Raw genomic sequence first — 24664 nt, 5'->3', positions numbered from 1 at the left:
GGGACTTAGCAGGATCCTTGCTACGGCCAGACCAGCAGACAGAAGACAGGGCCCATGGGTGAGGCCTGGGGAGAAGAGGGACCAGAGGAGCCGGACCCAGGTTTAGAAAAGGAGAGGCTCCATGTCCTGCCTCAGGCGCTACCCAGATCTCCTCTAAATGCAAATTTCAATATGTGAAGTGGGAAGTATTTCTCAAGTGGAAAGTCTGTATTTTTTAAAAGTGGGAGGTATTTGTATTATTTAAATGGGAGCATGATAGTGTTGAAATGAAGAAATACATGCTTTTTTTTTTTTTTTTTTTTTTTGCGGTACGCGGGCCTCTCACTGTTGTGTCCTCTCACTGTTGTGGCCTCTCCCACTGCGGAGCACAGGCTCCGGACGCACAGGCTCAGCGGCCATGGCTCACGGGCCCAGCCGCTCCGCGGCACGTGGGATCTTCCCGGACCGGGGCATGAACCCGCGTCCCCTACATCGGCAGGCGGACTCTCAACCACTGTGCCACCAGGGAAGCCCCGAAATACATGCATTTTAAGCAAGATGAAACCTGAAATCATTTTCATACAAATAGAAAGCCTTCTTGACATTATAAGTCAGTGGGAGAAGTCTGTTCGATTTACAAAGATAAATGAAGCGGCAGATAAAGAAAGGATTTAAGCGATCTTTCGTTCATACTTTTGAAAGAGATGGTATTAGTGAGTGAAAATAGATGTATTAAATAAAATGAAAATATAAGATGCTTTTGGTCCATTGAAGTAAGGTGGTATCTTTGGTCATGACTAGATCCCCAGTTAATAGGCTGATTTGTACACACATATACCAACTTACGTAAATATTGATCTTTCCCCCAACACACCTTACTAAGTTTAAGGTACAAATGTTTCCCTGAAAATTTATATATTTTTCCCCCATTCTCCCTTAGACTCCCCTTTTCGTCACCAAGGGGCAGTTACGTGCATGGGTTCTGGCTTCGAATCAAGAACCGTCTCACACCGGCCATGTGGCTTTAGTTTGCCCTACTGTGCAATGGGGGTAATAATACTGCAGCCTCTCAGGAGGGAGGCAGGGCTGGCACAGTTCCTGGCATCCACCCAGGCACGGGCCGTGTTTCCGGCTGAGACAGTCTTTGACCCAAGTTTGGTGTAAGATGGAAGTCCAGCCACTTCACTCTGCCTTGTGGATTAAAAGAGAAATCACTTTTCCAACTTGCCCGTGAAGTTTGATGCATCCCTGAACTTCTTGTATTATGTGGTTAAGGCTGAGTTAGCAGCACGCCCTCCATCCAAGAAAATTCAAAAGACCCTGTTTAATGCTGCTTTTTCATGGGATCGCCCAACTTTAAAAATCCATTTCTCCCTCATGTTGGAGCCCATGATGTTAAAAATGGAACGCGGTGTACACACCTAGGAAACAAGTTCCATCTTCAACACGGCGCTTGCAGAGATAGAATTAACTTGGAAAGTGGCTGGGAAGTTGGCCCTGGAGCCCACAGTCGGAAGTGATCAGCTATGGTTCATTTCTCTGTGCTGCCCACTCAGCAGCCCCGTGATTTGGCCCTGGGTGAGTTTGCAGGAGGTAGAATGACCTTATCCTTTGTTCGAAAAACATCATCACCCATGGAACGGTTTGTCGGGGGATGGAAACTCCGAAAGAAGGAAAGAGGGAAATGGATGAAACCAAGCAGATTTCTTTTGCTCCTGGTGGGGCAGGAAAAGGAAATTAAGAACCAAAAGTTCGTACCATTTTACCTGGGCGGCCAGTCCTCCGACACTGGGCTCTGTATCACACCCTCAGGGTTCAAGGTCCCAAGCAGGGGTGTCTGTATGGCTGCTGTATTTTCAAATAAGGTCACATTCACAGGTTCACGGTGGGCATGAATTTGGGGGGGACACTGTTCACCCCAGCACGGTACCTAGGTGGTCACAGCTCGGCCACGTGCCTGCACCTGGGCTACCAGGGAGCAGGAATATCTGCGTCTCCACCTTTGCTAACACAGGTGGGCCTGTCTTGAAGCAAGATGCCTGGATGCCTGACAGTCAGAAAGGGGAGGCTTTTCCCAACTGTATGACCTCATTGCAATAATGAGATTACACCAGCTCCATCAGTATAAACCTAAAAGTTAGCAATATCTTTAATTCTTTTTTTTTTTTTTTTTTTGCGGTACACGGGCCTCTCACTGTTGTGGCCCCTCCCGTAGCAGAGCGCAGACTCAGTGGCCATGGCTCACGGGCCCAGCCGCTCCGCGGCATGTGGGATCTTCCCGGACCGGGACACGAACCCATGTCCCCTGCATCGGCAGGTGGACTCTCAACCACTGCACCACCAGGGAAGCCCTATCTTTAATTCTTAATTGTCTCTTGTTTCTACTTTCATTATCTTTTCAACCATCAATGAATAGAGAGTGAATTTATTAGAACCGATGGATTCAAATTGAAGTGAATCTTTCCCCATATTAGGGCCCTCAAGGCAACCAGGACATGTTTCTCTTCTATGGTGGGTATCCTAGAGTCGCCTGATTGATAAGAAGTTCTGTCTTTGCCCTCATGGGAGGCCAAGAACTCTTCTTACAGAAGCATTTATCTCCATGACGACGAACACAGGAGACGGCTGAGTATCGGCTCTCAGGCATTTCTTCTTCCCAGGCCTGCAGATTTGAGGGGGTTCCCGCATCCCTAAGTATGACCATCAGAGCTGCCAAGAGACCAGCTCCCCTTCCTTAGCACGTCCTACGTTCACAAAGAGCAGAGAGCACCTAAGACAAGGACCCGTCAGGGGCTGCCCTCTACGCCCCTCCCTGACCTCTGCCCGGCACTCTGTGCGGCCGTTCAGAAGAGTGATACCTGCAGCTCGCTGCACACAAAGCAGTAGCCGTGCGAGGGATACGGCACCCGGCTGGCTGAAAACACATTCGTGCCCCACCTAATCACCGCAAATCGTATACAAGGTCCTTGGCATGACTGAGGGAAAAGGCTCTCGGAAAACCAGCACTCCAGTCACCTCTGTCTGAGCTTGTAGCCAGGCTCCCAGGTGACCCAGGAGGCCGCCCAGATGCCTCACGCGAAGGCCACCCCCAGCTTCACCATTTCTGTTACTGGCCACTGTCATCCTGAAATGCCGCGGGCCTGAGGGCCAGCCGAAAGGCTTTTTTTTCAAGGGTGTGTGGTTTTTGTTTTTTGCATCATGAAGTTGAAGAATGCAACAAGACAAAAAGATAAGAAGCTGCCCGTGTATTGTGTTACTTGAGGCCACGGTTTCTCAGCCTCAGCACCACTGGCATTTGGGATGCGTCATTCTTTGCTGTGGGCCCTTACAGGATGTTGAGCGGCGTCCCTGGCCTCCGCCCATGAGAGGCCCGAAGCATCCTCCCAGTTGTGACAATCAAAAATGCCTCCAGACATTGTCCCATGTCCCCTGGGGGGAAGGAGGGGGCACAAAATGTCCCTGGTTGAGAAGCACTGCTCTGGGCCACGGGATTGATCAGGATTCAACCCTAAAAGTAGGAGCGGGGCAGAGAGTGTGTGTGCACGAGGCATCTGGAAGAACTTCTGTGCTCGTTGGCAACAGGTCTCGATTTCTCTCCGTCTCTGCCGCCCGCTCTTCATCAAGGGACAAGACACGCAGATCAAATACATTATGAAGTCGCTGTGGACCACAGCCCCGCCCCAGACACAAAGGAGCCAGACTTTCTAAAGCACAAGAGAAGAAAAAAGAGCAGCTCTCCGTATTCCTGAATTCATATTTTTATTGTGGATGCCTCAGTTCCTCCACGAAACTTAAATACTAGGAGGAGAGCAGATTTCAAGCAACATTTGAAGTCAGGCCCTGATACAAGTTCTCTGAAAAGATAAAGGAACACACGAGACAAAAATCTGCTCTCGGGGTTGGGGGCAGGGGACTTGACCTCCAGCAGTGATGAGCGCGGTGTTATGTGTGATGTTATAAAGTGACCGTGCCGCCGCTGCCGTCCAACTATTCAGCTCTCCTCCCAAGCTTTTACATCCGCGTTCTCTTTTCTCTCTTTTCCTTGGCTTCACGTTCTAAGTTTGCAAAGAGCAGAGAGCACGCAAGTCAAGCACACAGTTCTGTGCCTCTCAAGCACCTGAGGAGTGACCTGGGGCTCCTTGGTCCTGGGAGCATCCACACCTGAAGAGTCGGGGAAGCTCCGCTTCTCTGTAACCTCCGGAACCGGAAGCTGTATCTGGGCTTCACTTGGAGGCTGAGCGCGCGACCTTTCCCACACCCTTCTGGAATGAATCACGCGTTGGGGGATTTTTCAACACGTGGGCGAAGTAAATAATCGTGGAGCCAGATTGGAGACAGTTTTGCAAAGGAGGGATTTCTCCCCTTTTAGGATCTGAAGGGTCTTGTCTCCTGGTGGCTCCTTTACTCCAGGACCCAGAGAAGGACAGGATCGGCATGTAGTTAAGTTTGGCGCGGACCTTTGTGAGTTTATGTCGTAAAAACTGAAGCGATAGGGGCTTCCCTGGTGGCGCAGTGGTTGGGAGTCCGCCTGCCGATGCAGGGGACGCGGGTTCGTGCCCCGGTCCGGGAAGATCCCACATGCCGCGGAGCGGCTGGTCCCGTGAGCCATGGCCGCTGAGCCTGCGCGTCCGGAGCCTGTGCTCCGCAACGGGAGAGGCCACAGCAGTGAGAGGCCCGCGTACCGCAAAAAAAAAAACAACAAAAAAAACCCACTGAAGCGATAGGGTTTTGATACTGCAACTCCAGTTTTAAACAAGTGAAGGCAAAGAGCTGGCCCTGCAGCTCGTGGGGGTCTAAGGAATAATCAGTAGCTGCTGGACACGACTCAGGAAGCAGGAGGGGGAGGGCTCCCCCCGGGCCGTGTGCACGGGGCTGTCTGTTTCCTAGGGTGTCGCACACACACACGCACACGCATGCATGCATGGCCACTGTGGAGGCGTGCACTCAGACCTGCCTTCCAGAAAGATCTTGCTCCACTGCAGCCTCCAGCTGTTACATGTGCATCTAGGCTCCATCTTTGCTTTTGAGCAGAGGCAGCCTGCCAGCCAGTGCCTGAGCCAGGCATGGACCCAGGGCTGGCCATTTCTGCCCCATGCAGGACCTCCCTAATAGGCAGTCTTTGCTCTGGAGCCCCGGTGGGCTGGCTGAGAGCCTCAGATCTGCCCAGCCTGGTCCTGCTTCCTCTCCCCTTTGTCTGTCATAGGTGTCACCCCCCGTGAACCTCTTGCCCTCCTAACTCCGCATGCACTTCCGGAAGGACCCAATCGACACAGTGCTCGCGTGGTTTCCTCCTGGGGATGCGTGATTAAAAATATTCAGAGCTCCTGCTGGAGAGGGCGCTGTGGAACAGTTTTGAAGGGAGGGAGGGATTGGAGACTAATCCCTGGCTCAGAGGTGACCTCACTTATCCTCTACCACATGGCCCGTAGGGCAGGAGGGGATGCATTCACCCCTGCTTTCCAGATGCAAAATCTGAGCGCGCAGAGATTTCCCTAACTTGGCATTTTACAGACCAGGAGGCGGTGAGCTTGCCTTGGGATCCGGGCTTGGGGAGTTTAGTGAACACAAGAGTAGGCTGGCCTGTTTTCAAAATGGAAATTCTCTCTCTCTCTCTCTCTCTCTCTCTCTTTTTGGTAGATCAGGACCCCCAAAAGGACATCAGGAGGCAGAGGGAAAAGCCTCTCTTTGTCTTTTCATTTCACACTGGCAGCTCCCCTTTTCGGGAGCTGCTGTGAGAAAGTAAAAAGCGACTGCAAAGGCTCCGTCTTTGCGTTTGCAAAAATGTCCAAGGTGCCAGCTGCCCTGGAAAAGAGTTTTGAAATAAGTGTCCTCCGCAGCTCAGTCCTTGAATTGCTTTTCCTTAAAACAAACAAACAAAAAAACCGCCAAAACTCTCGTTCTTCATCTGTTGTTTAACAGGTTCATATGAGGCCAGTTAAAGGGGCAGCAGAGCCAGACATCCAGTCTCTTCGTTCTAGCGTTTTTCCAGTAATGCAGAAAGGCAGCTCCTTCATGTTATTTCGGAACCTCCCATGCGTTATGAGCCCTTGACCTCATCCCTTTCATCCTTGACAGCGACCAGCCTCCTCTGAAGAGCCAGGAAGTTTAGTTAAGTATCATTCCCTGACCCTGGGTTGTTGGTGTGAGTCTCCCAGAAAACTGTATGAGCACTGACCCCTAAAGCCATGCTGTCACCTAAACCTACCCCCTGTCTAAGTCACCTCTCTAACAGCCATCCTTCCTTCTTCCTTGCTAACCCCAAATCCTGGTTTTGTTTGGGTGGCCAGTGTCCAGCCCTGAGATAGGATGAATCCTGACTGAGATAAGTCAGTAAGTCCATGCTGTTACCTTTGACAGTGATTGGTCAGTGAGGTGGGCATGTGACCCAGTCTTAGCCAATGAGACATAAGGCAAATTCTGATGGGAGCTTATGGGAATGATTTTCCTTTAGGACACAAGGGGAGAATAGCATTGTTCCCATAACTTCAGCTACCACTGAAGCTCTAAGGAATCTCCAAACTAGGTTGAACCATATGAAATTGCTGATTTTGACCCACAAAGAAATGACAGTTTTGGACAGTCCACCCTAATCGTCTCTGGCCCAGAGGAAATAGAAGAAAGAAAGTAAAGTAATTAAAAAGAATGTAAGCGCTATGGAGGGCAAAAACAATCCAACATAAGGATGAGTGGAGAAATCAACAAGTGGAACCAAAAAGTATTCAAAGTTGGAAGAAACTTTCCTGGAGATGGAGGAAGTGCTGGATTTCAGCTCAAGGGAGTACACTGTGTTCCTGCTAAAATTTAGACAGTTTGGTTGATGCTAAAACTACTTGGGTTCAGTTAAATGAACATTAAGGAGAATGAAGTTTTCAGGCATTTGGGCATGAAAGGTAATAATATTTAGAAGGGAAAATAGGACCTTAGACTTCTCCACATTAATATTCAGTGCTAGAAAATAGAGGAGGCATATCTATTAAATGCTTTATTCTCTGTTAACACTTATCACCACCTAACATCTTCTGTATATCTGATGATTTCTTCTGGTTATTGATTCTCCCTGCATTCGTATGTAAAGGCAACAGGCTGTCTTTTTCAAATATTGGAGAAGTCTAATGATTCTGAGGTTTTATTTCCTTTTGAAAAAGTTATTTGAAGATAAAACCCAGCAATGGAAACACGGTAGCAAAAGGATTCATACAACATCAGTGCAGGAACACAGCGGAGCAATGTTTACCAAACTCCAAAGAGAAGAACTGTGACTCAATAATTTTATACCCAGACACGTTGTCCTTAGCTTATAAAGGCAACAAAAAAGTGTTCTCAAGCAGGGAATATTCTTATTGAAATCAAACCAACCAAGAAATAAATTGAAATAAAGAACTCAGGAATGGAGAAAATACAGTTTTACAAATAGTGGTAAGCGCTGAATCATCCACTTAAATAAGAGGTTTTTAGGGGGCGTCTTATGGTTATTTTGGAAACATTTATAAATCGTGACAAAGCTAAAAAAATACAACCAACAGCAATTAGAGGTTGGAGGAAGGAAAATGGGAGAGGGTTAAAAAGTGTTAATGTTTTCATTGTTCAGAGTAGAGTTAAATGGCACTGCCTGTCAATTCTGATACCAATTCCAGTGTGTTTGTGTGTGGGTTTTGGAGGGGTCCTCATACCAGCAAGCAAGTCCCCAACACCAGCTGGGTGTCCTACAGTTCAGCTCAACTCTGACACTCTCTACCTGGAGACAGCATCAGATCCCACAGGTTAAGGGCCCAGCCCCACAAGACTGCCTCCCCGCACCACACACACACACTTCAGATGTCAGTCACAAGTCCAGGTTGTCACCTGTGCTTCTGACCCACCGATTATAGATTGGAGATTCCAGTGATCCCCTCTTTGGGTTTGGTTAATTTGCTACAGCAGCTCCTAGAACTCAGAGAAACATTTTACCGACTAGATTACCAGTTTATTACAAAGGATATAATTCAGGAACAGCCAGACGGAAGAGATGCGTACGGCAAGGTCTGGGGAAAGGGTGGGGATCCTCCATGCTCTCTGGGCATTCGACTCTCCTGGCATCTCCACATGTTCACCAACCTGGGAGCTCTCAGAACCCCGAACCCTGTCCTCCTGGGGTATGGAGGCTTCATTATATAGGCATGATTGATTAAATTACTGGCAGCTGGTGACTGACTCAACCTCTAGCCCCTCTCCTCTCCCAGGATGGATGTGGGAGGGGGTGGGACCGAAAGTTCTAACCCTCCAATCACGTGATTGGTTCCCCTGGCAACCAGCTGCCACCCTCAGGTCCTTTTCAAAAGTCACCTCCTTAACATAACAAAAGACACCTTTATGGCTCTCAGCACTTAGGAAATTCCAGGGGTTTTAGGAGTCAGTGCCAGGAACAGGGATGGAGACCGCATACGTGCATGTGGAAAGCTGAATCCCAGCCCTGCAGTAATGTGATGGACAGCCTTTGGCAAATTATTTTACCTCCCATGGATTCAGTTTTTTTTTTTTTAGGTGAAAAAATATTTGCCTCCTTTATTGATGTCGTGGGAGGAGATGAGATGTACAGACAGTCTGAAAAGTAACGGGCGTTGTGAAATGCACGAGGGGCCTCCAAATGTCATTTCCCGATGTCGAGGGCCCTACAGACACCTCACTGCTTCTGAGGTGCCCTTGGCCATGTAAATATTGCCTCAAGCTTAGAAAACACCCTCCAAGCTCAGAAATCCCTCTCTCAGGGGCTCTGGTTGGGAGCCTTTTCATGAATTGGATTCTACAGTCCTGGTTTTTAATTGAAAATCCTTAATGGAAGATGTGACATATAAGAGGAGAGGAATTCCTAGGATGCTCACCCTCCAGAAAATGAGAAAGCCCTGTAGACTATTGATCAGTCTCCTCCCAGCTTGAAAAGTCAATGTCTCTTCGACTCTAGAAGGCAGGGCGGAAACAAGTCTTTGCCTTAAAGGAGAGAGTAGAGGGAGAGCTTACAGGTGAGAGAGTAGAAGTGAGCAAAAAAGCCTTCTCTCAGAAAAACAAAGGCAGGTTACAGAGGAAGGAGAGAAGGGAAAACACCCCATCTCCTACTCTGAACAAGGAAATATGATAGAAAACGTTACCCATGATGTGTCAGTTGAGAATAAACTAGATCCGTTCCACATTTCTCTCTTCTCCTCCTTCCTTTGCACATATTTCCTGTGCAGACAGCTTCAGGAGACATTTCCTGGGAAGGTTATTTCTTCAAAGCCTCTGTCCCTCCCTCCCTCCCTCCCTCTCTCTCTCAGCTAGAATAGGATGAGGCTGGTGACATGGCTATGGACAGTGTCAGCAAGGGGGCAGCCAAGTACAACACATATGGCACGAGGACCCTTTCTGTCCTCAAGCAGGCAGGGCAGCCACACCGTCCATTTCTTTTGAAGGGTCCCTCTCTGTTTTTTTTTTTTTTTTTGTCTAGGATCAAGATGTTTCCTGTAATACATTGGCCTATTTTTAAATCCATTTTCCATTGGCTGGGCATAAAGAGTGGAAAAATATACTGAATTGTGGAAAGAAGTGGGACATAGGTATAAATGTCAATGATGGGGTTTTACAGGCATATGGAAATCTCCCCTTGACAAACCACTGTGATTATTTTTAGAATTAGAATGGGTCTTAGGGTGGCTGGAGAGAAGGAATGGAAGAAGACCGTCCCAACTTTCACCTTACAGTTCAAACCAGAGGTATGTTTGCCATCCTTGATGCAGCAGTTACGCAGGCAGATCACCTGCCATGGGTGGGTGTGGCAGTTGCCACAGGGAATATTGAGGTGACTGAGGCGCAGTCTGTGCCGTCAAGAGGGCTCTCTGTGATTAGGGAGGAGCCAACAGCTCACAAATGGCTGTAAAGGAAAGTTAAGCCCGTCACCGTCACCAGGGACGTGCACACCAAGTGTGAAGAGGGAGGTGTGACATTCTGCAGGGGGTCAGGAGATGCTTCATGGAGTTGGTTCAGAAATGACACTTAGCACCTCTGCATACGTTTCATTGGCCAAAGCAACTCATGTGACCAAGGCTGTTACCCATGGGGCAAGAAAATACAACCCTCCCTCGGGGAGGGACAACAGACATTTTGGAACAATGATATAGTTTGCCGCAGTTGGTGCGTGAAGAGCACTGATTGTGTAGTTAGAGTTTAACCTGCTGTTGTACGTACCAGCTGATTTCCTTAACGGGGGCCTCCAGATATCCTAAGTAAACCAACTTATAAGTCCACTAGGAGAAAAATCAATTATTTACCAGGAAAGTGATGGACAGACCTAGAGAGTAACAGTGGAAACAAAAAGACATGAACGGATAGAGAATATGTTGGGGGGGTAGAATTGAAAGCCAGCAAGACCCTGTGGGGCCTTCCCGGGGAGAGATACACCCCCGTGTCCCCCTGCCTCTTGTTTGTAGAAAAGCTTTAGCCTCTTAGGCCTTTGCCGAGTTCCAAAGAGCAGATTTAATCAGAGAAGTGAGAAATGATGCAGAAACAAAGGAAGGCAGTCAAACAAGACAAAATAATAATAGTTTAGCCAAAAAACAAAGTCAAGAACCTTTAGTTCCTCCTCAAGGGCTGTAGATAATGTCCTGCGGCATATCCTTGAGTTGTTTTGCAGATACTAAAACCCCCAGCAGGTGGGGGAAGTTAACTGCCTGCTGACCACTGGCACTTAGACTCCAGACCATTGGAAGCAGAAGGTTGATGATTGAGATTCCTGAAACATCATCCTGTTACCTCACCACCGAACAGAGAATTGTGCATGAGCTGATCAGTCACCCTACAACCCTCACCCCTGGTGTGCCCTTTAAAAACCCTTCCCTGAAAGCTGTTGGGGAGTTTGGGTCGTTTGAGCATGAGCTGCCCATTCTCCTTGCTTGGCGCCCTGCAATAAACACTGTACCTTCCTTCACCACAACCCGGTGTCAGTAGATTGGCTTTGCTGCTCTTCGGCCAAGCAGACCCAAGTTTGTTCAGTAACAGGATTAGTTGAACTAATTAACCTATTAGAGTTTTAGGAACTTGACAAAATGATTCTGAAGTTTCTTAAGAAGAATAAAGACAAGGTAACTGGGAATTTTTGCTAAAAGTAATGGGAGGGGACTTACCCTACCAAACAGTAAACATATTATAAAGCTATAATAATTGAAGAGAGTGGATTTAGATCAAGAATAAATATGAAGATCAAGGGACAGAAGAGAGAACTCAAAAACCTATCACTTGGGGCTTCCTTGGTGGTGCAGTGGTTGAGAGTCCGCCTGCCGATGCAGGGGACACGGGTTCGTGCCCCGGTCTGGGAAGATCCCACATGCCGCGGAGCGGCTGGGCCCGTGAGCAGTGAGAGGCCCGTGTACAGCAAAAAACAAACAAAAAAACCCTATCACTTGATAGGTGATACGCGGGCCTCTCACTGTTGTGGCCTCTCCCGTTGCGGAGCACAGGCTCCGACGCGCAGGCTCAGCGGCCATGGCTCACGGGCCCAGCCGCTCCGCGGCATGTGGGATCTTCCCGGACCGGGGCACGAACCCGTGTCCCCTGTATCCGCAGGCGGACTCTCAACCACTGCACCACCAGGGAAGCCCCACTTGATATGTTTAATTGCATTAAAGGAAGCACTCCCAAACAACGGAAGGGGAAAGCTTGATTAATAAATAGTTAATGAATAACTTCGGGAAAAATGGACTCTGGGAAAAAAATCAGTTAACGGTCTCACCTCATCCCATATTCCAAATAAATTTTAATTGCATCAAGGAAATACATATATAAATAAAATGAAGAATACAGAAGAAAATATGGGTGATGGTGTTTAGGTGCTCTCTGAATAAGGAAATTCGTTCTTTCCAAGTATAAAAAACAATAGAAAGAAAGCCCTAAGGAAAGAAATGGATTGACCACCTAAAATTTAAAATTTCCATAGATATATGTATACTTTTTTCCTATAGAAAATGAAAAGCCAAAAATGAACCATGAAAGTAAATGCTTGTTCAGATATTTTAGAGTCATAACCTTACGTGCACAAAGTACTCAAACTAATAAGAATAGGACTAGGATCCTAAAAGAAAAGTGAGCAAAGACTGAATGGACAATTCATGGAAGAGGAAATGTAATTAGACAATCAACACTCCCTTGGTATCCACAGGGGATTGGATTCCAGGACCTCCCGTGAATACCCAAATCCACGGGTGCTCAAGTCCCTTTATAAAATGGCATAGTACTTGCACAAAATCTATGCACATCCTCCTGCATATTTTAAATGCTCTCTAGATTACTTACAATACCTACTACAAAGTTAATGCTATGTAAATAGTTGCTGGCAAGTGGCAAGTTCGAGTTTGGCTTTTGGGAACTTTCTGGATTTTTTAAAAAAATAGTTTCCATCTTCGTGGTTGGTTGAATCCACGGATGCAGAATCCGCAGATACAGAGGGCCAACTGTAATAGCAAATGAAAAATTGAACAAATTGTTAGCCTCAGCAGTAACAAAAGAGATGAAAACGAACAGCACGAGACCACATGTTTTAACTTATTAAATGCAAAGCTGGGAGTCTGTGTGGGGAAAGGAGCTGCCAGGGGCATCTACGTTTATACCTTCTACAGGGGGAGCTTGGCACAAGCGATGGGAAGCCTCTTTTTCACCCAATAGTCCACTTTTAGGAACCTATCTGGTGGGTCACTGGCTTTCCACTATTTATCCTCAGGAAATAATCAGAGATGTGGCCAAAGATTTGAGCACGAAGAGGGTTGTTGTGCCAGTCATCATAGTGTGAAAACATTGGGGAACAGATAAAATGTCTAACGCCTGGGATTTGATTAAATAATCTGGGGCCAAGAACTGAACAATACGTGGCACATGAAAAACGATATTGTTGAAGTAAAGATCTCCCGGGGGCAGGGAGCGTGGAATGGTACAGTTGGAATAGGTGCACAGTGCAAAAGGTAGTCATGTCCCGCCAGCACAGCACAGAGTCTTCCTTTTCCTGTCCCCAGCCCTCCAGTCCTTTCGAGAGGCATGTTCTTACTATCCTTTCAGAGAGATTCTGTGCTGGACTGTCAGCTGGAAAGGACATCTGGGTGAAGAGATGTGATTTCCGGATAGGGAAGATCTAAGGATGTTCTCAGGTCGAGGAAAGAAACCAGCAGGTTGCGAGAGGCTGAAAAGAAGAGAGAGGGTCTCTGTATGGCACACGCAGGAGAAGGGAGAAAATAGTGTGATGCTGTTGTTGCCTCCGCACAGCTGGGGAGGGGCGGAGGAGAGAAGATGCAGAGAGAGCGGTGGGGACGGAGGCTGACGGGAGGCGACCTCACAGTTCAACGTGTGAGTGGTTGGACACACTATAATAAAGGAACAAATGCTATTCGATTGCATATATATATCTTTCTCTCTCACAACTTCTTTATCCATCCGTCGATGGACATATAGGTTGCTTCCAAGTCTTGGCTATTGTACGGAGTGCTGCAATGAACATTGGGGTGCATGTATCTTTTTTTAAATTAATTAATTACTTCATTTGGTTTTGGCTGTGTTGGGTCTTCGTTGCTGCGCACGGGCTTTCTCTAGTTGCGGCGAGCGGGGGCTACTCTTTGTTACGGTGTGCAGGCTTCTCATTGCGGTGGCTTCTCTTGTTGCGGAGCAGGGGCTCTAGGCGCGCGGGCTTCAGTAGTTGTGGCTCGCGGGCTCTAGAGCACAGGCTCAGTAGTTGTGGCACGTGGGCTTCAGTAGTTGTGGCACGCGGGCTTCAGTAGTTGTGGTGCACGGGTTTAGTTGCTCAGCGGCATGTGGGATCTTCCCAGACCAGAGCTCGCACCCGTGTCCCCTGTGTTGGCAGGCGGATTCTTAACCACTGCGCCACCAGGAAGTCCTGTATGTATCTTTTTGAGTTAGAATTTTCATCTTTTCCAGATAGATGCCCAGGAGTGGGTTTGCTGGATCCTATGGTAACTCTATTTTTAGTTTTTTTTTTAAGGCACCTCCATGAAATATTGCCATTGGCAGCAACATGGGTGGACCTAGAGATGATCATACTAAGTGAAGTAAGTCAGACAGAGAAAGACAAATATCATATAATATCACTTATATGTGGAATCTTAAAAAAAATGATATAAATGAACTTATTTACAAAACAGAAACAGGCTCACAGACATAGAAAACCAACTTATGGTGACCAAAGGGGAAAGGAGAGGGGGGCAGATAAATTAGGAGTTTGGGATTAGCAGATACAAACTACTACGTATAAAATGGATAAACAACGAGGACCTACTATATAGCACAGGGAACTAGATTCAATATCTTGTAATAACCTATAATGGAAAAGAATCTGAAAAAGAATATCTATCTATTTATCTATTTATCTGTCTCTAATCTATCTGAATCACTTTGCTGTACACCTGAAACTAACTCAACATTGTAAATCAACTATACTTCAGTTAAAAAGTTTTTTAATTAAAAAAAAAGAAGCAAATACTGATGTCTGAAACAACCTGGATGAACCTCCAGAGAACTGCGCTTTGTGGAAGAAAAAAACAGTCCACAAAGTTTGCAGACTGTATGATTCCATTTGTACGATATGATGGAAATGGCAGAAATATAGAAATGGAGAAGGGATCAGTGGTTGCTGGGGTGTGGGGATGGAAGGGAAGAGAGGGTGGTTATAAAAGGGTAACGTGTGGGACGCTGTGCGATGGACAGATTCTGTATCTCGACTGTATCAGTGTCACTCTCATGGTTGTGACACAGTTTTGCAGGAAATTACCATAGGAGCAACCAGGTAAAGGGCACTAGGGAATTTCTGCTTTATTTCTTCTGTGTGGGGATCTACAGTTATCTGAAAATATAAATGTTTAGTTAAAACATTTATGTGTCAAAACGGATGCCAATTCTGCAGTTGGAAGTGTATTTATTCATTTATTTTTCATCATGAGGCTGTCTCCTCTCCCTGGTTGACATTTTTCAGAGGACTGGATTTTTCATCCTTTAATAACTGTGGCCCTTGAGAGAAGCATGTCTATTATTTTCTTCCATTGGCAGTAATACCAGGAGCCCCAACTATCCCAGGTAGCTCAAAACGAATGAGCTCATGCTCAGAGAGAGACTATCTCCCCCCAACCCCCATCCCCCATCTTTCATCTGTTATTTATTTATTTATTTATTTGCGGTACGCGGGCCTCTCACTGCTGTGGCCTCTCCCGTTGCGGAGCACAGGCTCCGGACGCGCAGGCTCAGCGGCCATGGCTCACGGGCCCAGCCGCTCCGCGGCATGTGGGATCTTCCCGGACCGGGGCACGAACCCGTGTCCCCTGTATCCGCAGGCGGACTCTCAACCACTGCGCCACCAGGGAAGCCCTCATCTGTTATTTTTAAGATAGAGATGTTGAAACATGATATAGTAGAAAGAGAACATGAGCTTTGGGGTCCGAGCATCTGGGTTTGATGCTGGCTTGAGTGGCTGAACAGAATCAACCTTGCGGAGCCTTGGTTTCCTCATCTGTAAGATGGGAATAAAAACGGCACCTATCTGTCACTGACAGCATCTAACTCAGGGGCTGACTAACGATGGTCTTGGGGCCACATACAGCCTGCCCCCCCATTTTGTGAACGCAGTTTTATTGACATGCAGCCGTGTCCATTCATTTACTCAGTGTCTGCGGTGCTGTCACACTCCTAGGACAGAGTTGAACAATTGTGACGGAGACCGACTGGTACACAGAGCCACTTACTGTCTGTCCCTTTGGAGAAAGAGTTTGCCAACCACTGATCTAAATGATTAATGTATGTATGTGGAAATGCTTAGAAATGTCAGAGCGTTGGTGAAAGTTGTTGTCATTATACGTCTCTAACAACAGACCTCTTTCCCTGAGGGGGAAAAAAAATGAATAGGCTGACTCTTCTCACCCACGGCCAGTCTGAGCAGGTGGATTTTAGAGGAACTTGGGTAATATGACCCCCTAATAAGAGTCTCATACTAGATGTTATTAATAGTTTTCCTTGCTGGAAACAGAATTTTACAAGTGCATACATTATCTATCTAGCTAGCTAGCTAACTAGCTAACTATCTGTCTTTCTATCTACCTATCTATGTGTATATGTATCTATTATACGTACATAGATGTAGATACACGCATAGATACATATATATGTGTGTATGTATACATATCTATCTATATGTGTATGTGCTTATAAAATTGTGTTTCCGACAAGGAAAACTATTCATATATATATATATATATATATATATATATATATATATATATACACACACACACACACACACACACAGTGACATATATGTATATGCGTGTATATACATATGAGCATACGTCTGTTATGTACATGGATGGATGTGTATGTACATATGTACACATTGATCCAGGGAAACACCCTCCCTCTTCTCTAGATGAACCCCCCCACCCCCATCTATATTCTTTTAATCACCCAGTGTTCTGAGTTGGAAATTCACTACCATTTTTAGGATAAGGGTTTCTATCTCCCTGCTCACTTTGGAGAGTTTTTACAGATAAATGAACTTGGGTCTGTTTGGAAAGAGAAGCTACCAGGACAGGAGGGTTTGGGACTTTCATATACCAGTCCCCACCTCTTTTCTATCACATCGTCTGCCTTTGGTCATCATGTTTTCTCTGTTGGAAGAGTCTTTGGATTCTTTTCCTATGTTAATTAGAACATTCCAGGAGACTTGGAAATGGTTTCGGGAGGGAACCTTTGCATATCTGGGGGTCTAGTCAAGAGCCGGGAACATCCAACCTTATTTATTTGGAAGCTTATAACGCATAGAATTAACATTGCATATTTTGAAGAAAACCTTAAAGTCAGATTTCTGCCCAGTGTTCTGAGCATCGAGAAAAGAGGGAGCTTTTGGCGTGGTGCACTGAGCTGAAAGCCCTTGCCTCTCCTCACAGCCAATAGTAAATCTTTCCTAGAAGTCCCAGTGTGAGCTGGTTTCCAGCCATTGGGGTGATCTTAAAATAGATTGTTAGGTGTAACATAGAAGTAAAAAGCTGCATTTCTGGGCAAGTTGGAAGCACAAGGGAATGCTATGTTGACCGAGACAATTAAAGAGGAATGGAGAGAAAGCAGAGCAGAGCGGAGCGTGGATGACGGGGCAACCTAAGGCTACACCGCCCTGGGAGTATTTGTCTTTACGTGAGATCATGAACGGCTCAGAGAAAGAGCTGGATGATGATGGTGGTGGTGGTGACGACGGCGATGATGATACTTCTTTAGCATGCTTAGCGGCCCAAGACTCTGAAACACTTCTCATATTTTGTAGCAAAACCACGTTTCTGTGGTTGTGGTAATAAAATTCTACTCTTTATATATACATTAAAAAATAGCCCCGGTTTTCTGGCGTGGCTCTCACCTCTCACACCTCTTCTTCTGTCTCCCCTCCTTCACATCTCTCAGCTTAGCATCCCCTTTTCAGGGCAGCCTTGCTCCATCCCCTAGACTAGGGCGATCCCTCTGACGCGGCTCTTGACACACCCAGCAACCCGTGACAAGTTGCAATAATCAGTTTATTCCTCCCATCTGAAAGCTCTGGGGGCACAGACACCCCTCTGTCTCCCTTGTCTCCATCTATCCCCATGGTCTCCCACTCCGTGTGGCAAAGAACAGGTGTGCTCCCATCAGGAACGTTTTAGTGAACGTGCAAATGCAGGAAGAGTTAGAAATGCACCAAGGTCTCTCTATATAAGTGAGCTAAGAATACGGACAGGTAATTGACAAACCTATACCATGGAAAATATAGAAAACACCTTTTATAAGGTCAACCTAAATTGGATTCAAAGAAATGCCAGTTAAAATCACGTTTCATCTGATCAAATCAATAGAGAAGAAAATAAAATAAAAGGCAATACTGTTGCAGTGTATGAGATTCTAATGAAAGAGTGTTCTTTTTGATCTGAACTTTGGAAACAATCTAGCATTAGGTATCAGAGCAGTGAGGAGGTTAACAGTAATAGTAACTAGAGTAACAATCCCAATCATAAGAGTTCACATTTGTTGAGGGCCTACTCAGCTCTTTGTAGCATCTTATATATAGCACATCATTTCATCCTCACAATGTAACAATCCTATGGGTAGGCCTGTTATTATCACTCCCATTTGATAGCTGAGGAAACAGAGGCAGAGGGCAGTAATTTGCGAGATCACCCAGTTAGCAACTGAGGTGAGATTTGAACCCAGGCAGTTGTGCAAAGTCTATTATACTTCACTAGCCTACCTAAAAGAAGGTTTATGCCCTTTGACCTTCAAATTTCACTTCTGGGAGTCTAGCTCAAGGAATTAGTTCTAAATAAAGTTTATCAAGCACACACGTTTGTAGAAGCATTATTTATCAAGATACCTGTTCCATGGATTATTCTGTTGTCATTTAAGAAAGTGTTTGTGGTGGATAGATATTAAAACCACAAGAATATTTTTGATGAAATTTTACGTGGTAACAAATGCAGACTTGTGCCTTTTATGACCTCAAACTGCATACTAGCCACCCTAGCCATAAAACTTAACCTAAAAAATATAATATTAAGGGGCAAGAGCTGGATCTCCATAGCACGATCATATTGGTAAAAAAAAAAAAAAAAAATCCCACCCAGCGACACCTACAAGAGACCTGGAGGAAATTCACCAGCCTGAGAACTAACAGTGATCGGACTTACGTGGTGACTAAACAGGCAATTTCCATTTCTTCTCTGCACTTTCCTATAAGTCTCTAGGTTTTCTTTCACAAACCTCAGGACTTTTATAATTTAAAAAATGACTTAAAATCAAGAAAGACAAGGATTGTGGGAGGAGACAGTTTGGGGGAAGCAGAAAGAAAAATTAAGTTAAACCTTGGAGGAAAACGGATTTATGGATATTCCAAGCAAAGCTGAAATCCAAAGAGGTTGAGGAGATGTAGATCTTGCTGCAAATGTGGGTCTAGGAGAGGGTGTGGGTCACTTTACCTGAAAGGCTTTGTGTGTTGAGCAGTTCACTTTCTGGTTGATGGCTCACTGCGATGTCCCGCAGGGCTACTCTTGGGAGAAATAACCCAGCAGTGAGAAAAGCCAGGAAAAGCTTCCCCCCACCGAACAGGCAAAAAAGATCAAACAGACCATTTTTAGAACGTGAATCTGTTGGACACCTGCTAACCCTGTAAAAGAGGGGTACCTCCTGTGTCCCCACCTACAACTCACGACACGGCAGGGGAGACAGATATATATTCAGAAAATTGTCATACATTATAGCCAGGGCCATCACAGAGATTGCACATGTAAGATTATTTTTTTAATATGCAGGATATGGTGTTGTAATTGTCATCTTCGAGTGGTCTTAACAGACAATTAGCCCCTCTCTAATTCTTTCCAGAACAAACCAGGATAGCATTTCAACTTTTTTTTTTTAAAGCCCATGTTATTAACTTTGGTGGATGTTTTCCAACTTTTAACAGGCTGATGAATAGCAGTCCCCTGGAGTGGGTCATGTGAGTTAACGAATTCATTGTATAATTTGCAAACACTCCATCTTCGGAGGGTACATGGCTCGTTTGGGTCCCTTAAACACAGATGCTGAGACAGCCCTTGGGGGCAGATAGTTTATCCAGGAGGTGATTCTGGGAAGCACATATGAGGGGGCTGGGAGGGGGGAAAACCCCCAAATGCATGCGTTAAGGAGGTGGATGGGACTGTGGGTCACTGGGGCTCCGTCCCGCCAGGGGTCCCCTTTAGGACTGCCTCAGAGTTGTCCCACTGAGGGGCGGGCAAGCTGGGCTATTTATCCACTGACTCTCACTTTTTAACTTTTTATTTTATTTTATTTTTGGCTGTGCCGCACAGCACGTGGGATTGTTACTGAAAGCTCGGCCTCTCCGTGCACCGGTGCCGAATCAAATCCCGGAGACAGGGTTTTGGGTGAAGTAGAAAAGGATAGTTTTATTGCTTCTGGTAAGGCTTCTGCCTCGAAAAACTGTGTCTCCACCCCAGAGGATTTGGTGAAGGGCTTTATAGCAGCGTTCAAGGGTGGAGTCTCTGACAAGATCAGGGTGTCAGCAGGGCCTGCCCTCCCTTCATCTCATCACACAGTGGTCTCTCTTAATCTTGATGCGCTTCTCTGGTCCCTTTAATCTCGCCTCAGGTGGTTTCTTAGCTGCTCCCCCCTTGATTATCAACTGTTCACATCCCTTTGGAACTCAAGGGGGTCATGGAGGCTGGAGTCTTGCCTATAAGAAATGGTGGACAAAAGGAGGCCTCACTCGGTTTCAGGGTCTTAGTTCCCCTACCAGGGATCGAACCCGTGCCCCGTGCAGTGGAAGCGCGGGTCTTAACCACTGGACCGCGGGGAAGTCCCTCTTTCTTTATTGGTTACGTTTGCTCTGGAGGCATTAAATCCCCAGCCCTTCCAGGCTTCCCTGGGGACAGGCTGAGCGTACCCCAGAGTAAGCTCAGGGTGGGTGAGAATGGGAGAGGCAGGCATTCGCAGAGAGGAGCCGTCTGCCTGCACTGGAAGTGCTCACCGCAGCTGCAGGTAAACTCAGATGGGCCGAGGGGCTCTGGGCAGCATCTCAAAGGGGCTGTGACCCTTCACGGGAAAGCACTGACCTCAGTGCTGAGCTGTCCACCAGGGCTTTGGGTTGGGTGCGTGGACCTTAAGAAATTTCTGGGCTAAAATTAGCATGGCCATCCTCGGTGAAACAGAAATGGGAGCTTTGGAGAGCTCGCCGACCTGTGCATGAGTGGGGATGCAAAGTTATCAAGATTATTTTTAAAAATATTTATTTATTTATCTGGTTGCACCAGGTCTTAGTTGCGGCTTGCGGGCTCCTTAATTATTTTTAAAGATCAACTTGGCACATGGCTGTTCTCTTCTCTGACTGCTGACCTGGGGTGTACAGGTTCTTACGCAGGCCCCTGTCCTTGTCAGGATTCTGAAGGTCAACCCACGACGTTGGCTCAGGCACATCGTCCCATTTATAACTGTCAGAGTCAGGTGTTGCATGCCAGGTACTTGCCAGGAAGTATGACGTTGAACTCACTGCTCTGCCACATCTATTGGGAACTGGGCTGAGAACAGTCTTTATGGAGGGCTGACCTGAAGGGCATGTGGTCCTTCCATTCCTCTAGACTGGGGGTTGCGTGTTTTTGCTGTAAAGGGCCAGATGGTAATTTTACGATTTTTGAACCACATAGTCACCTCTGTTGACCAAATAGTCAACTACTCACCTCTGCTGTTGTAGCTCAAAAGCAGCCGCAGACAATACGCTAAGCAATGGACGTGACTGCGTGCTAATAAAACTTTATTTATAAAAACAGGCTGTGAGATGGATTTGGCCCTTGGGCTGTAGTTTGCAGACCCCTGCTCTAGACAGTCTGGAATCTAACACTGGATGGATTAAGGCAACCAGCACAGAGTGCTTTCCGGGGACTGACGTGTGCCAGCCGCTGTAGAATGATCTCAGATGACCTAGTGTAGGGGGTTACTGTATGTTAACCTGTAATTATTGCCTTGACAGTGGTGGCGTTGCTGGAGAAGCTGCCCCACCAGAGTCACCCTGTGTCCAAACTTAGGATGTTTGGGATGACGTCAGCCCTGACATTTTGGGTCGTTTTCCTTGAGAACACCTGAGAGTGCTGAGCAATTGCCCCATCTTTTGTTAGGGACACTGAGTTAGGCTGTATAACCAGATTTTCATTTTTACTGGGGCTTCTAGAAAAATCGGAGTCAAATTCGTGCATCTGCTTGTTCAAATGTGCAGGGCAATTTGGGCTACAGTCTTGAAGGAGCCTCATTCTTGGACCAGGTCTCTTTTTCTTTTCCATCTTCTCATGATCCACCATGACGAATCGTATGTTGTCTCGTAAGCTGCCTCAAATCCCTTTTGGAACAAGGCAGGAAAGAAAACAAGAGAAGGGAGTGGGGTGGGGGGGGGACACCCCTGAGGGTTCTGGGTCTGGATAGCGTATTTCTCTTTCATGCCCCGCTAACCAGTGTGAGTTTCCATTCGCTTCACCCAGGAAATCTGGTCTTTTACTAGGTTCCTCACTCTACCTGTTTCTGGGAATTCCCAAGGAATATTAGCAAGTGCTATGAATCCTTCCCTGCGGACCCCGGGGGGTCTCTAAAAACTGGGGCTCTGCTCTTTAGCAGGTCTCTTCTCACCATCTCGCCCCTTGGTTGGGGTGGCTGAGGGCTCCTCTGCGTGGCTTCTAGGATCCCCCAGTGGTAACCAACTTGGAAGCACTTCATGGGCCACCCTCCCTTCTCTGTGTCACTTCCCTGCTCCCCATCTGGTGCTTCCTGGGGTCACCTCCCAAATAAACCATTTACATTCAACTTCTGGCTCTAGGGGAGCCCAAAAAGAGAGGGAGAGTTTGCAGATGGTGGGTGGACACAGCTCACCAGATGGAGTGAGGTTGCAGGAGAGGCCGAGGGAGGCCTGGGGTCAAGGGTACAGGTGGGCCACTTGCTTTTGAGGAGGGACCCTCAGGGTTAGAGAAAAGAACGCAAAGATGGTTGCAGGTGTAGGTAACTTGAACGCAGAGGAAACTGAGATAAGGACTTCCAGGGAGAGAAATCCAGTGGGATTGATTTCTTTACCCTCTTAAAAAACAAATCACAATCAAAATAATGTATGCACATAATTTAAAAAATCAGAGTCTAGAATAGTGTTCTCGTGGTGAGTGACAGCTCCTTGCCCCACCTCTCACTTGGCCTCTTCTAGCCCTGGAACCGACCTCTACTGAACAGTCTTGGGTTTTAGTTCTGGTGGGTACCCCACGCCTCTGAATGCAGGCTTCTGTGGTTTATTTTGGGTTTACCAACTTCCAGCGTCGTCTGTTGACTCCCTGCTGTGCTGGCTGGTGTAAGATGATGGAGCAGGCAAAATTATAAGATGGGGCCAGGATTCCAGCCCCTGGTGTACACACACCTTCCCCCAGTTATTCAAAAACGATTATGGGCGCAACTGATGTCATTAAGGTCCCCAGTCAATTGACTTTATGTTAGGGAGATAGCCAGGTTGGCCTGATCTGGTCACAGGAGCCCTTTACATCTGGGTCTAGAAATCAGAGACAGAGGAAGTCAAAGATTCAAAGGATGAGGGGGATTTGATGTTGGAGAAGGATTCTCTTGCTGGAGATGGAGGGGACAGTGTGGCAAGGAATTTTGGGTGGCCTCTGGGAGCTGACAGCCAGCCACTAAGGACATGAGGACGTCAGTCCTACGAGCCCAAGGAACTGAATTCTGACACAGCCACGTGACCTTGGTAGAGGACCCGAAGTTCCAGATGACAGTGCAGTTTTTTGTTTTGTTTGGTTTTTTAAATTTATTTGGCTGCGCCAGGTCTTAGTTGTGGCACACGGGATCTTTAGTTGCGGTGTGCAGACTCTTAGTTGTGGCACGTGGGATCTAGGTCGCTGACCAGGGATCGACCCTGGGCCCCCTGCACTGGGAGCATGGAGTCTCAGCCACTGGGCCACCAGGGGAGTCCCAGACAGTGCCGTTTTGATTTAAGCCAAGCGAGATGCTGAGCAGAGACCCCAGCCTCACGGAACCCAGACTGCCCACCTACAGAGCTGTGGGCTAATAAACGTTGTTTGAAGCCACTGAGCTTGTGATACTTTGTTACTCAGTGTAGACAGCTAATGCAAGCAGTGTACGATGGTGTGAGGCTGGAGCTCTGTCTCATCACTCCTTATCATCCCTGTGCCTTTGCCAGCCTGGCTACTGCTACCTTAGTCCCTCTGCTGGCCACTCTGCCATGTTGAACCATGACCTTCCATGTTCTTTTCTTATTCCAGCCACCACAGGGAGTGTCCTTTCAGCTCCCCATTTGGTAAGCTGCAGACATCTTCAGCTTTGCGGGCCATCTGTTCTCTGTCACAACTAAACTCTGCCTGTATAACAAGAAAGCAGGCATAGACAGTATGTAAAGGAACGAGCATGACTGTGTGCCAATAAAACTTTATTTACAAAAACAAGCTGTGGGCCCTCCTGCCCTCAGACCCCATTCACTGCCGGTCCTCTGTCTGATGAACCATTACTCTCACCAGAACAAGGCTGCTAACTTCGGCATCTTTCTGCTCCAGCCTTAGGAGTCTATTTCCCATTTATAAAAAGCAGATTTCTGATTGATGTGTCGTCATGGGATGCCCTGGGAATATCTAGGCTTATCTCTTCTTGTCACTGACTTTTAAAATGCTTCGGTTCTATTTGATTCCATTCACATGAAAGGTAGAGGCCCCTTGGAGCAGGAAGATGGTGACACAACTCCATCCTTTATAAACAAACTCAGGTCTCATTCAGCCCATGCATTGCAAGTCAGGGGTCACAGCTGGAAGCATTTTCCTGGGAAGCTCGGAGTTGTCAGAGGCATTTATCTGGTATTTTATTGTAATTGGTTAATTTATGCTTTATTTACCTTGTGGATATGATCTGAAAGTTAACACTGGGGAACGGCTGCCTTATTCTGTTCCACATTGTCAGGAAAACGTATGTCTCTTTGGTTAAAAAGATTTTTTTTTTAATGAGAAATGGAGCTTTGGAATAAATTTTCCATTGCTCACAATGAACCCCCCCCAAACACACACACCCCATGGTCTGTGTTCTTTTAAGTCAAATGAAACTAGTTTCTGCCGAGAACATCCAAATGTTTGACCTTAGACGGCAGAATTTGGAA

General features: G+C 46.7%; 1 protein-coding gene across 2 annotated transcripts in view; it reads left to right on the top strand.

Annotated features, from left to right (window-relative positions):
* ZNF664 (zinc finger protein 664) overlaps positions 1–24664 on the top strand; it is a 198058-nt gene that overhangs the window by 51252 nt on the left and 122142 nt on the right. Inside the window, exon 7 of one of the 2 annotated variants that reach the window (XM_073789951.1) lies at positions 5899–6045. The exons of the other annotated variant lie outside the window; for it this stretch is intronic. Within the exon in view, the coding sequence (XP_073646052.1) occupies positions 5899–6030 (132 nt within the window). The 3' untranslated portion in view covers positions 6031–6045. Of the gene's footprint in view, positions 1–5898; positions 6046–24664 lie in introns of those variants that run through there. 2 annotated transcript variants of the gene reach the window in all.

The sequence above is a fragment of the Tursiops truncatus genome, chromosome 13 (assembly GCF_011762595.2).
Source record: "Tursiops truncatus isolate mTurTru1 chromosome 13, mTurTru1.mat.Y, whole genome shotgun sequence".
In the NCBI taxonomy this organism is placed as follows: Eukaryota; Metazoa; Chordata; class Mammalia; order Artiodactyla; family Delphinidae; genus Tursiops; species Tursiops truncatus.
This window is presented reverse-complemented; position numbering and strand designations above follow the sequence as displayed.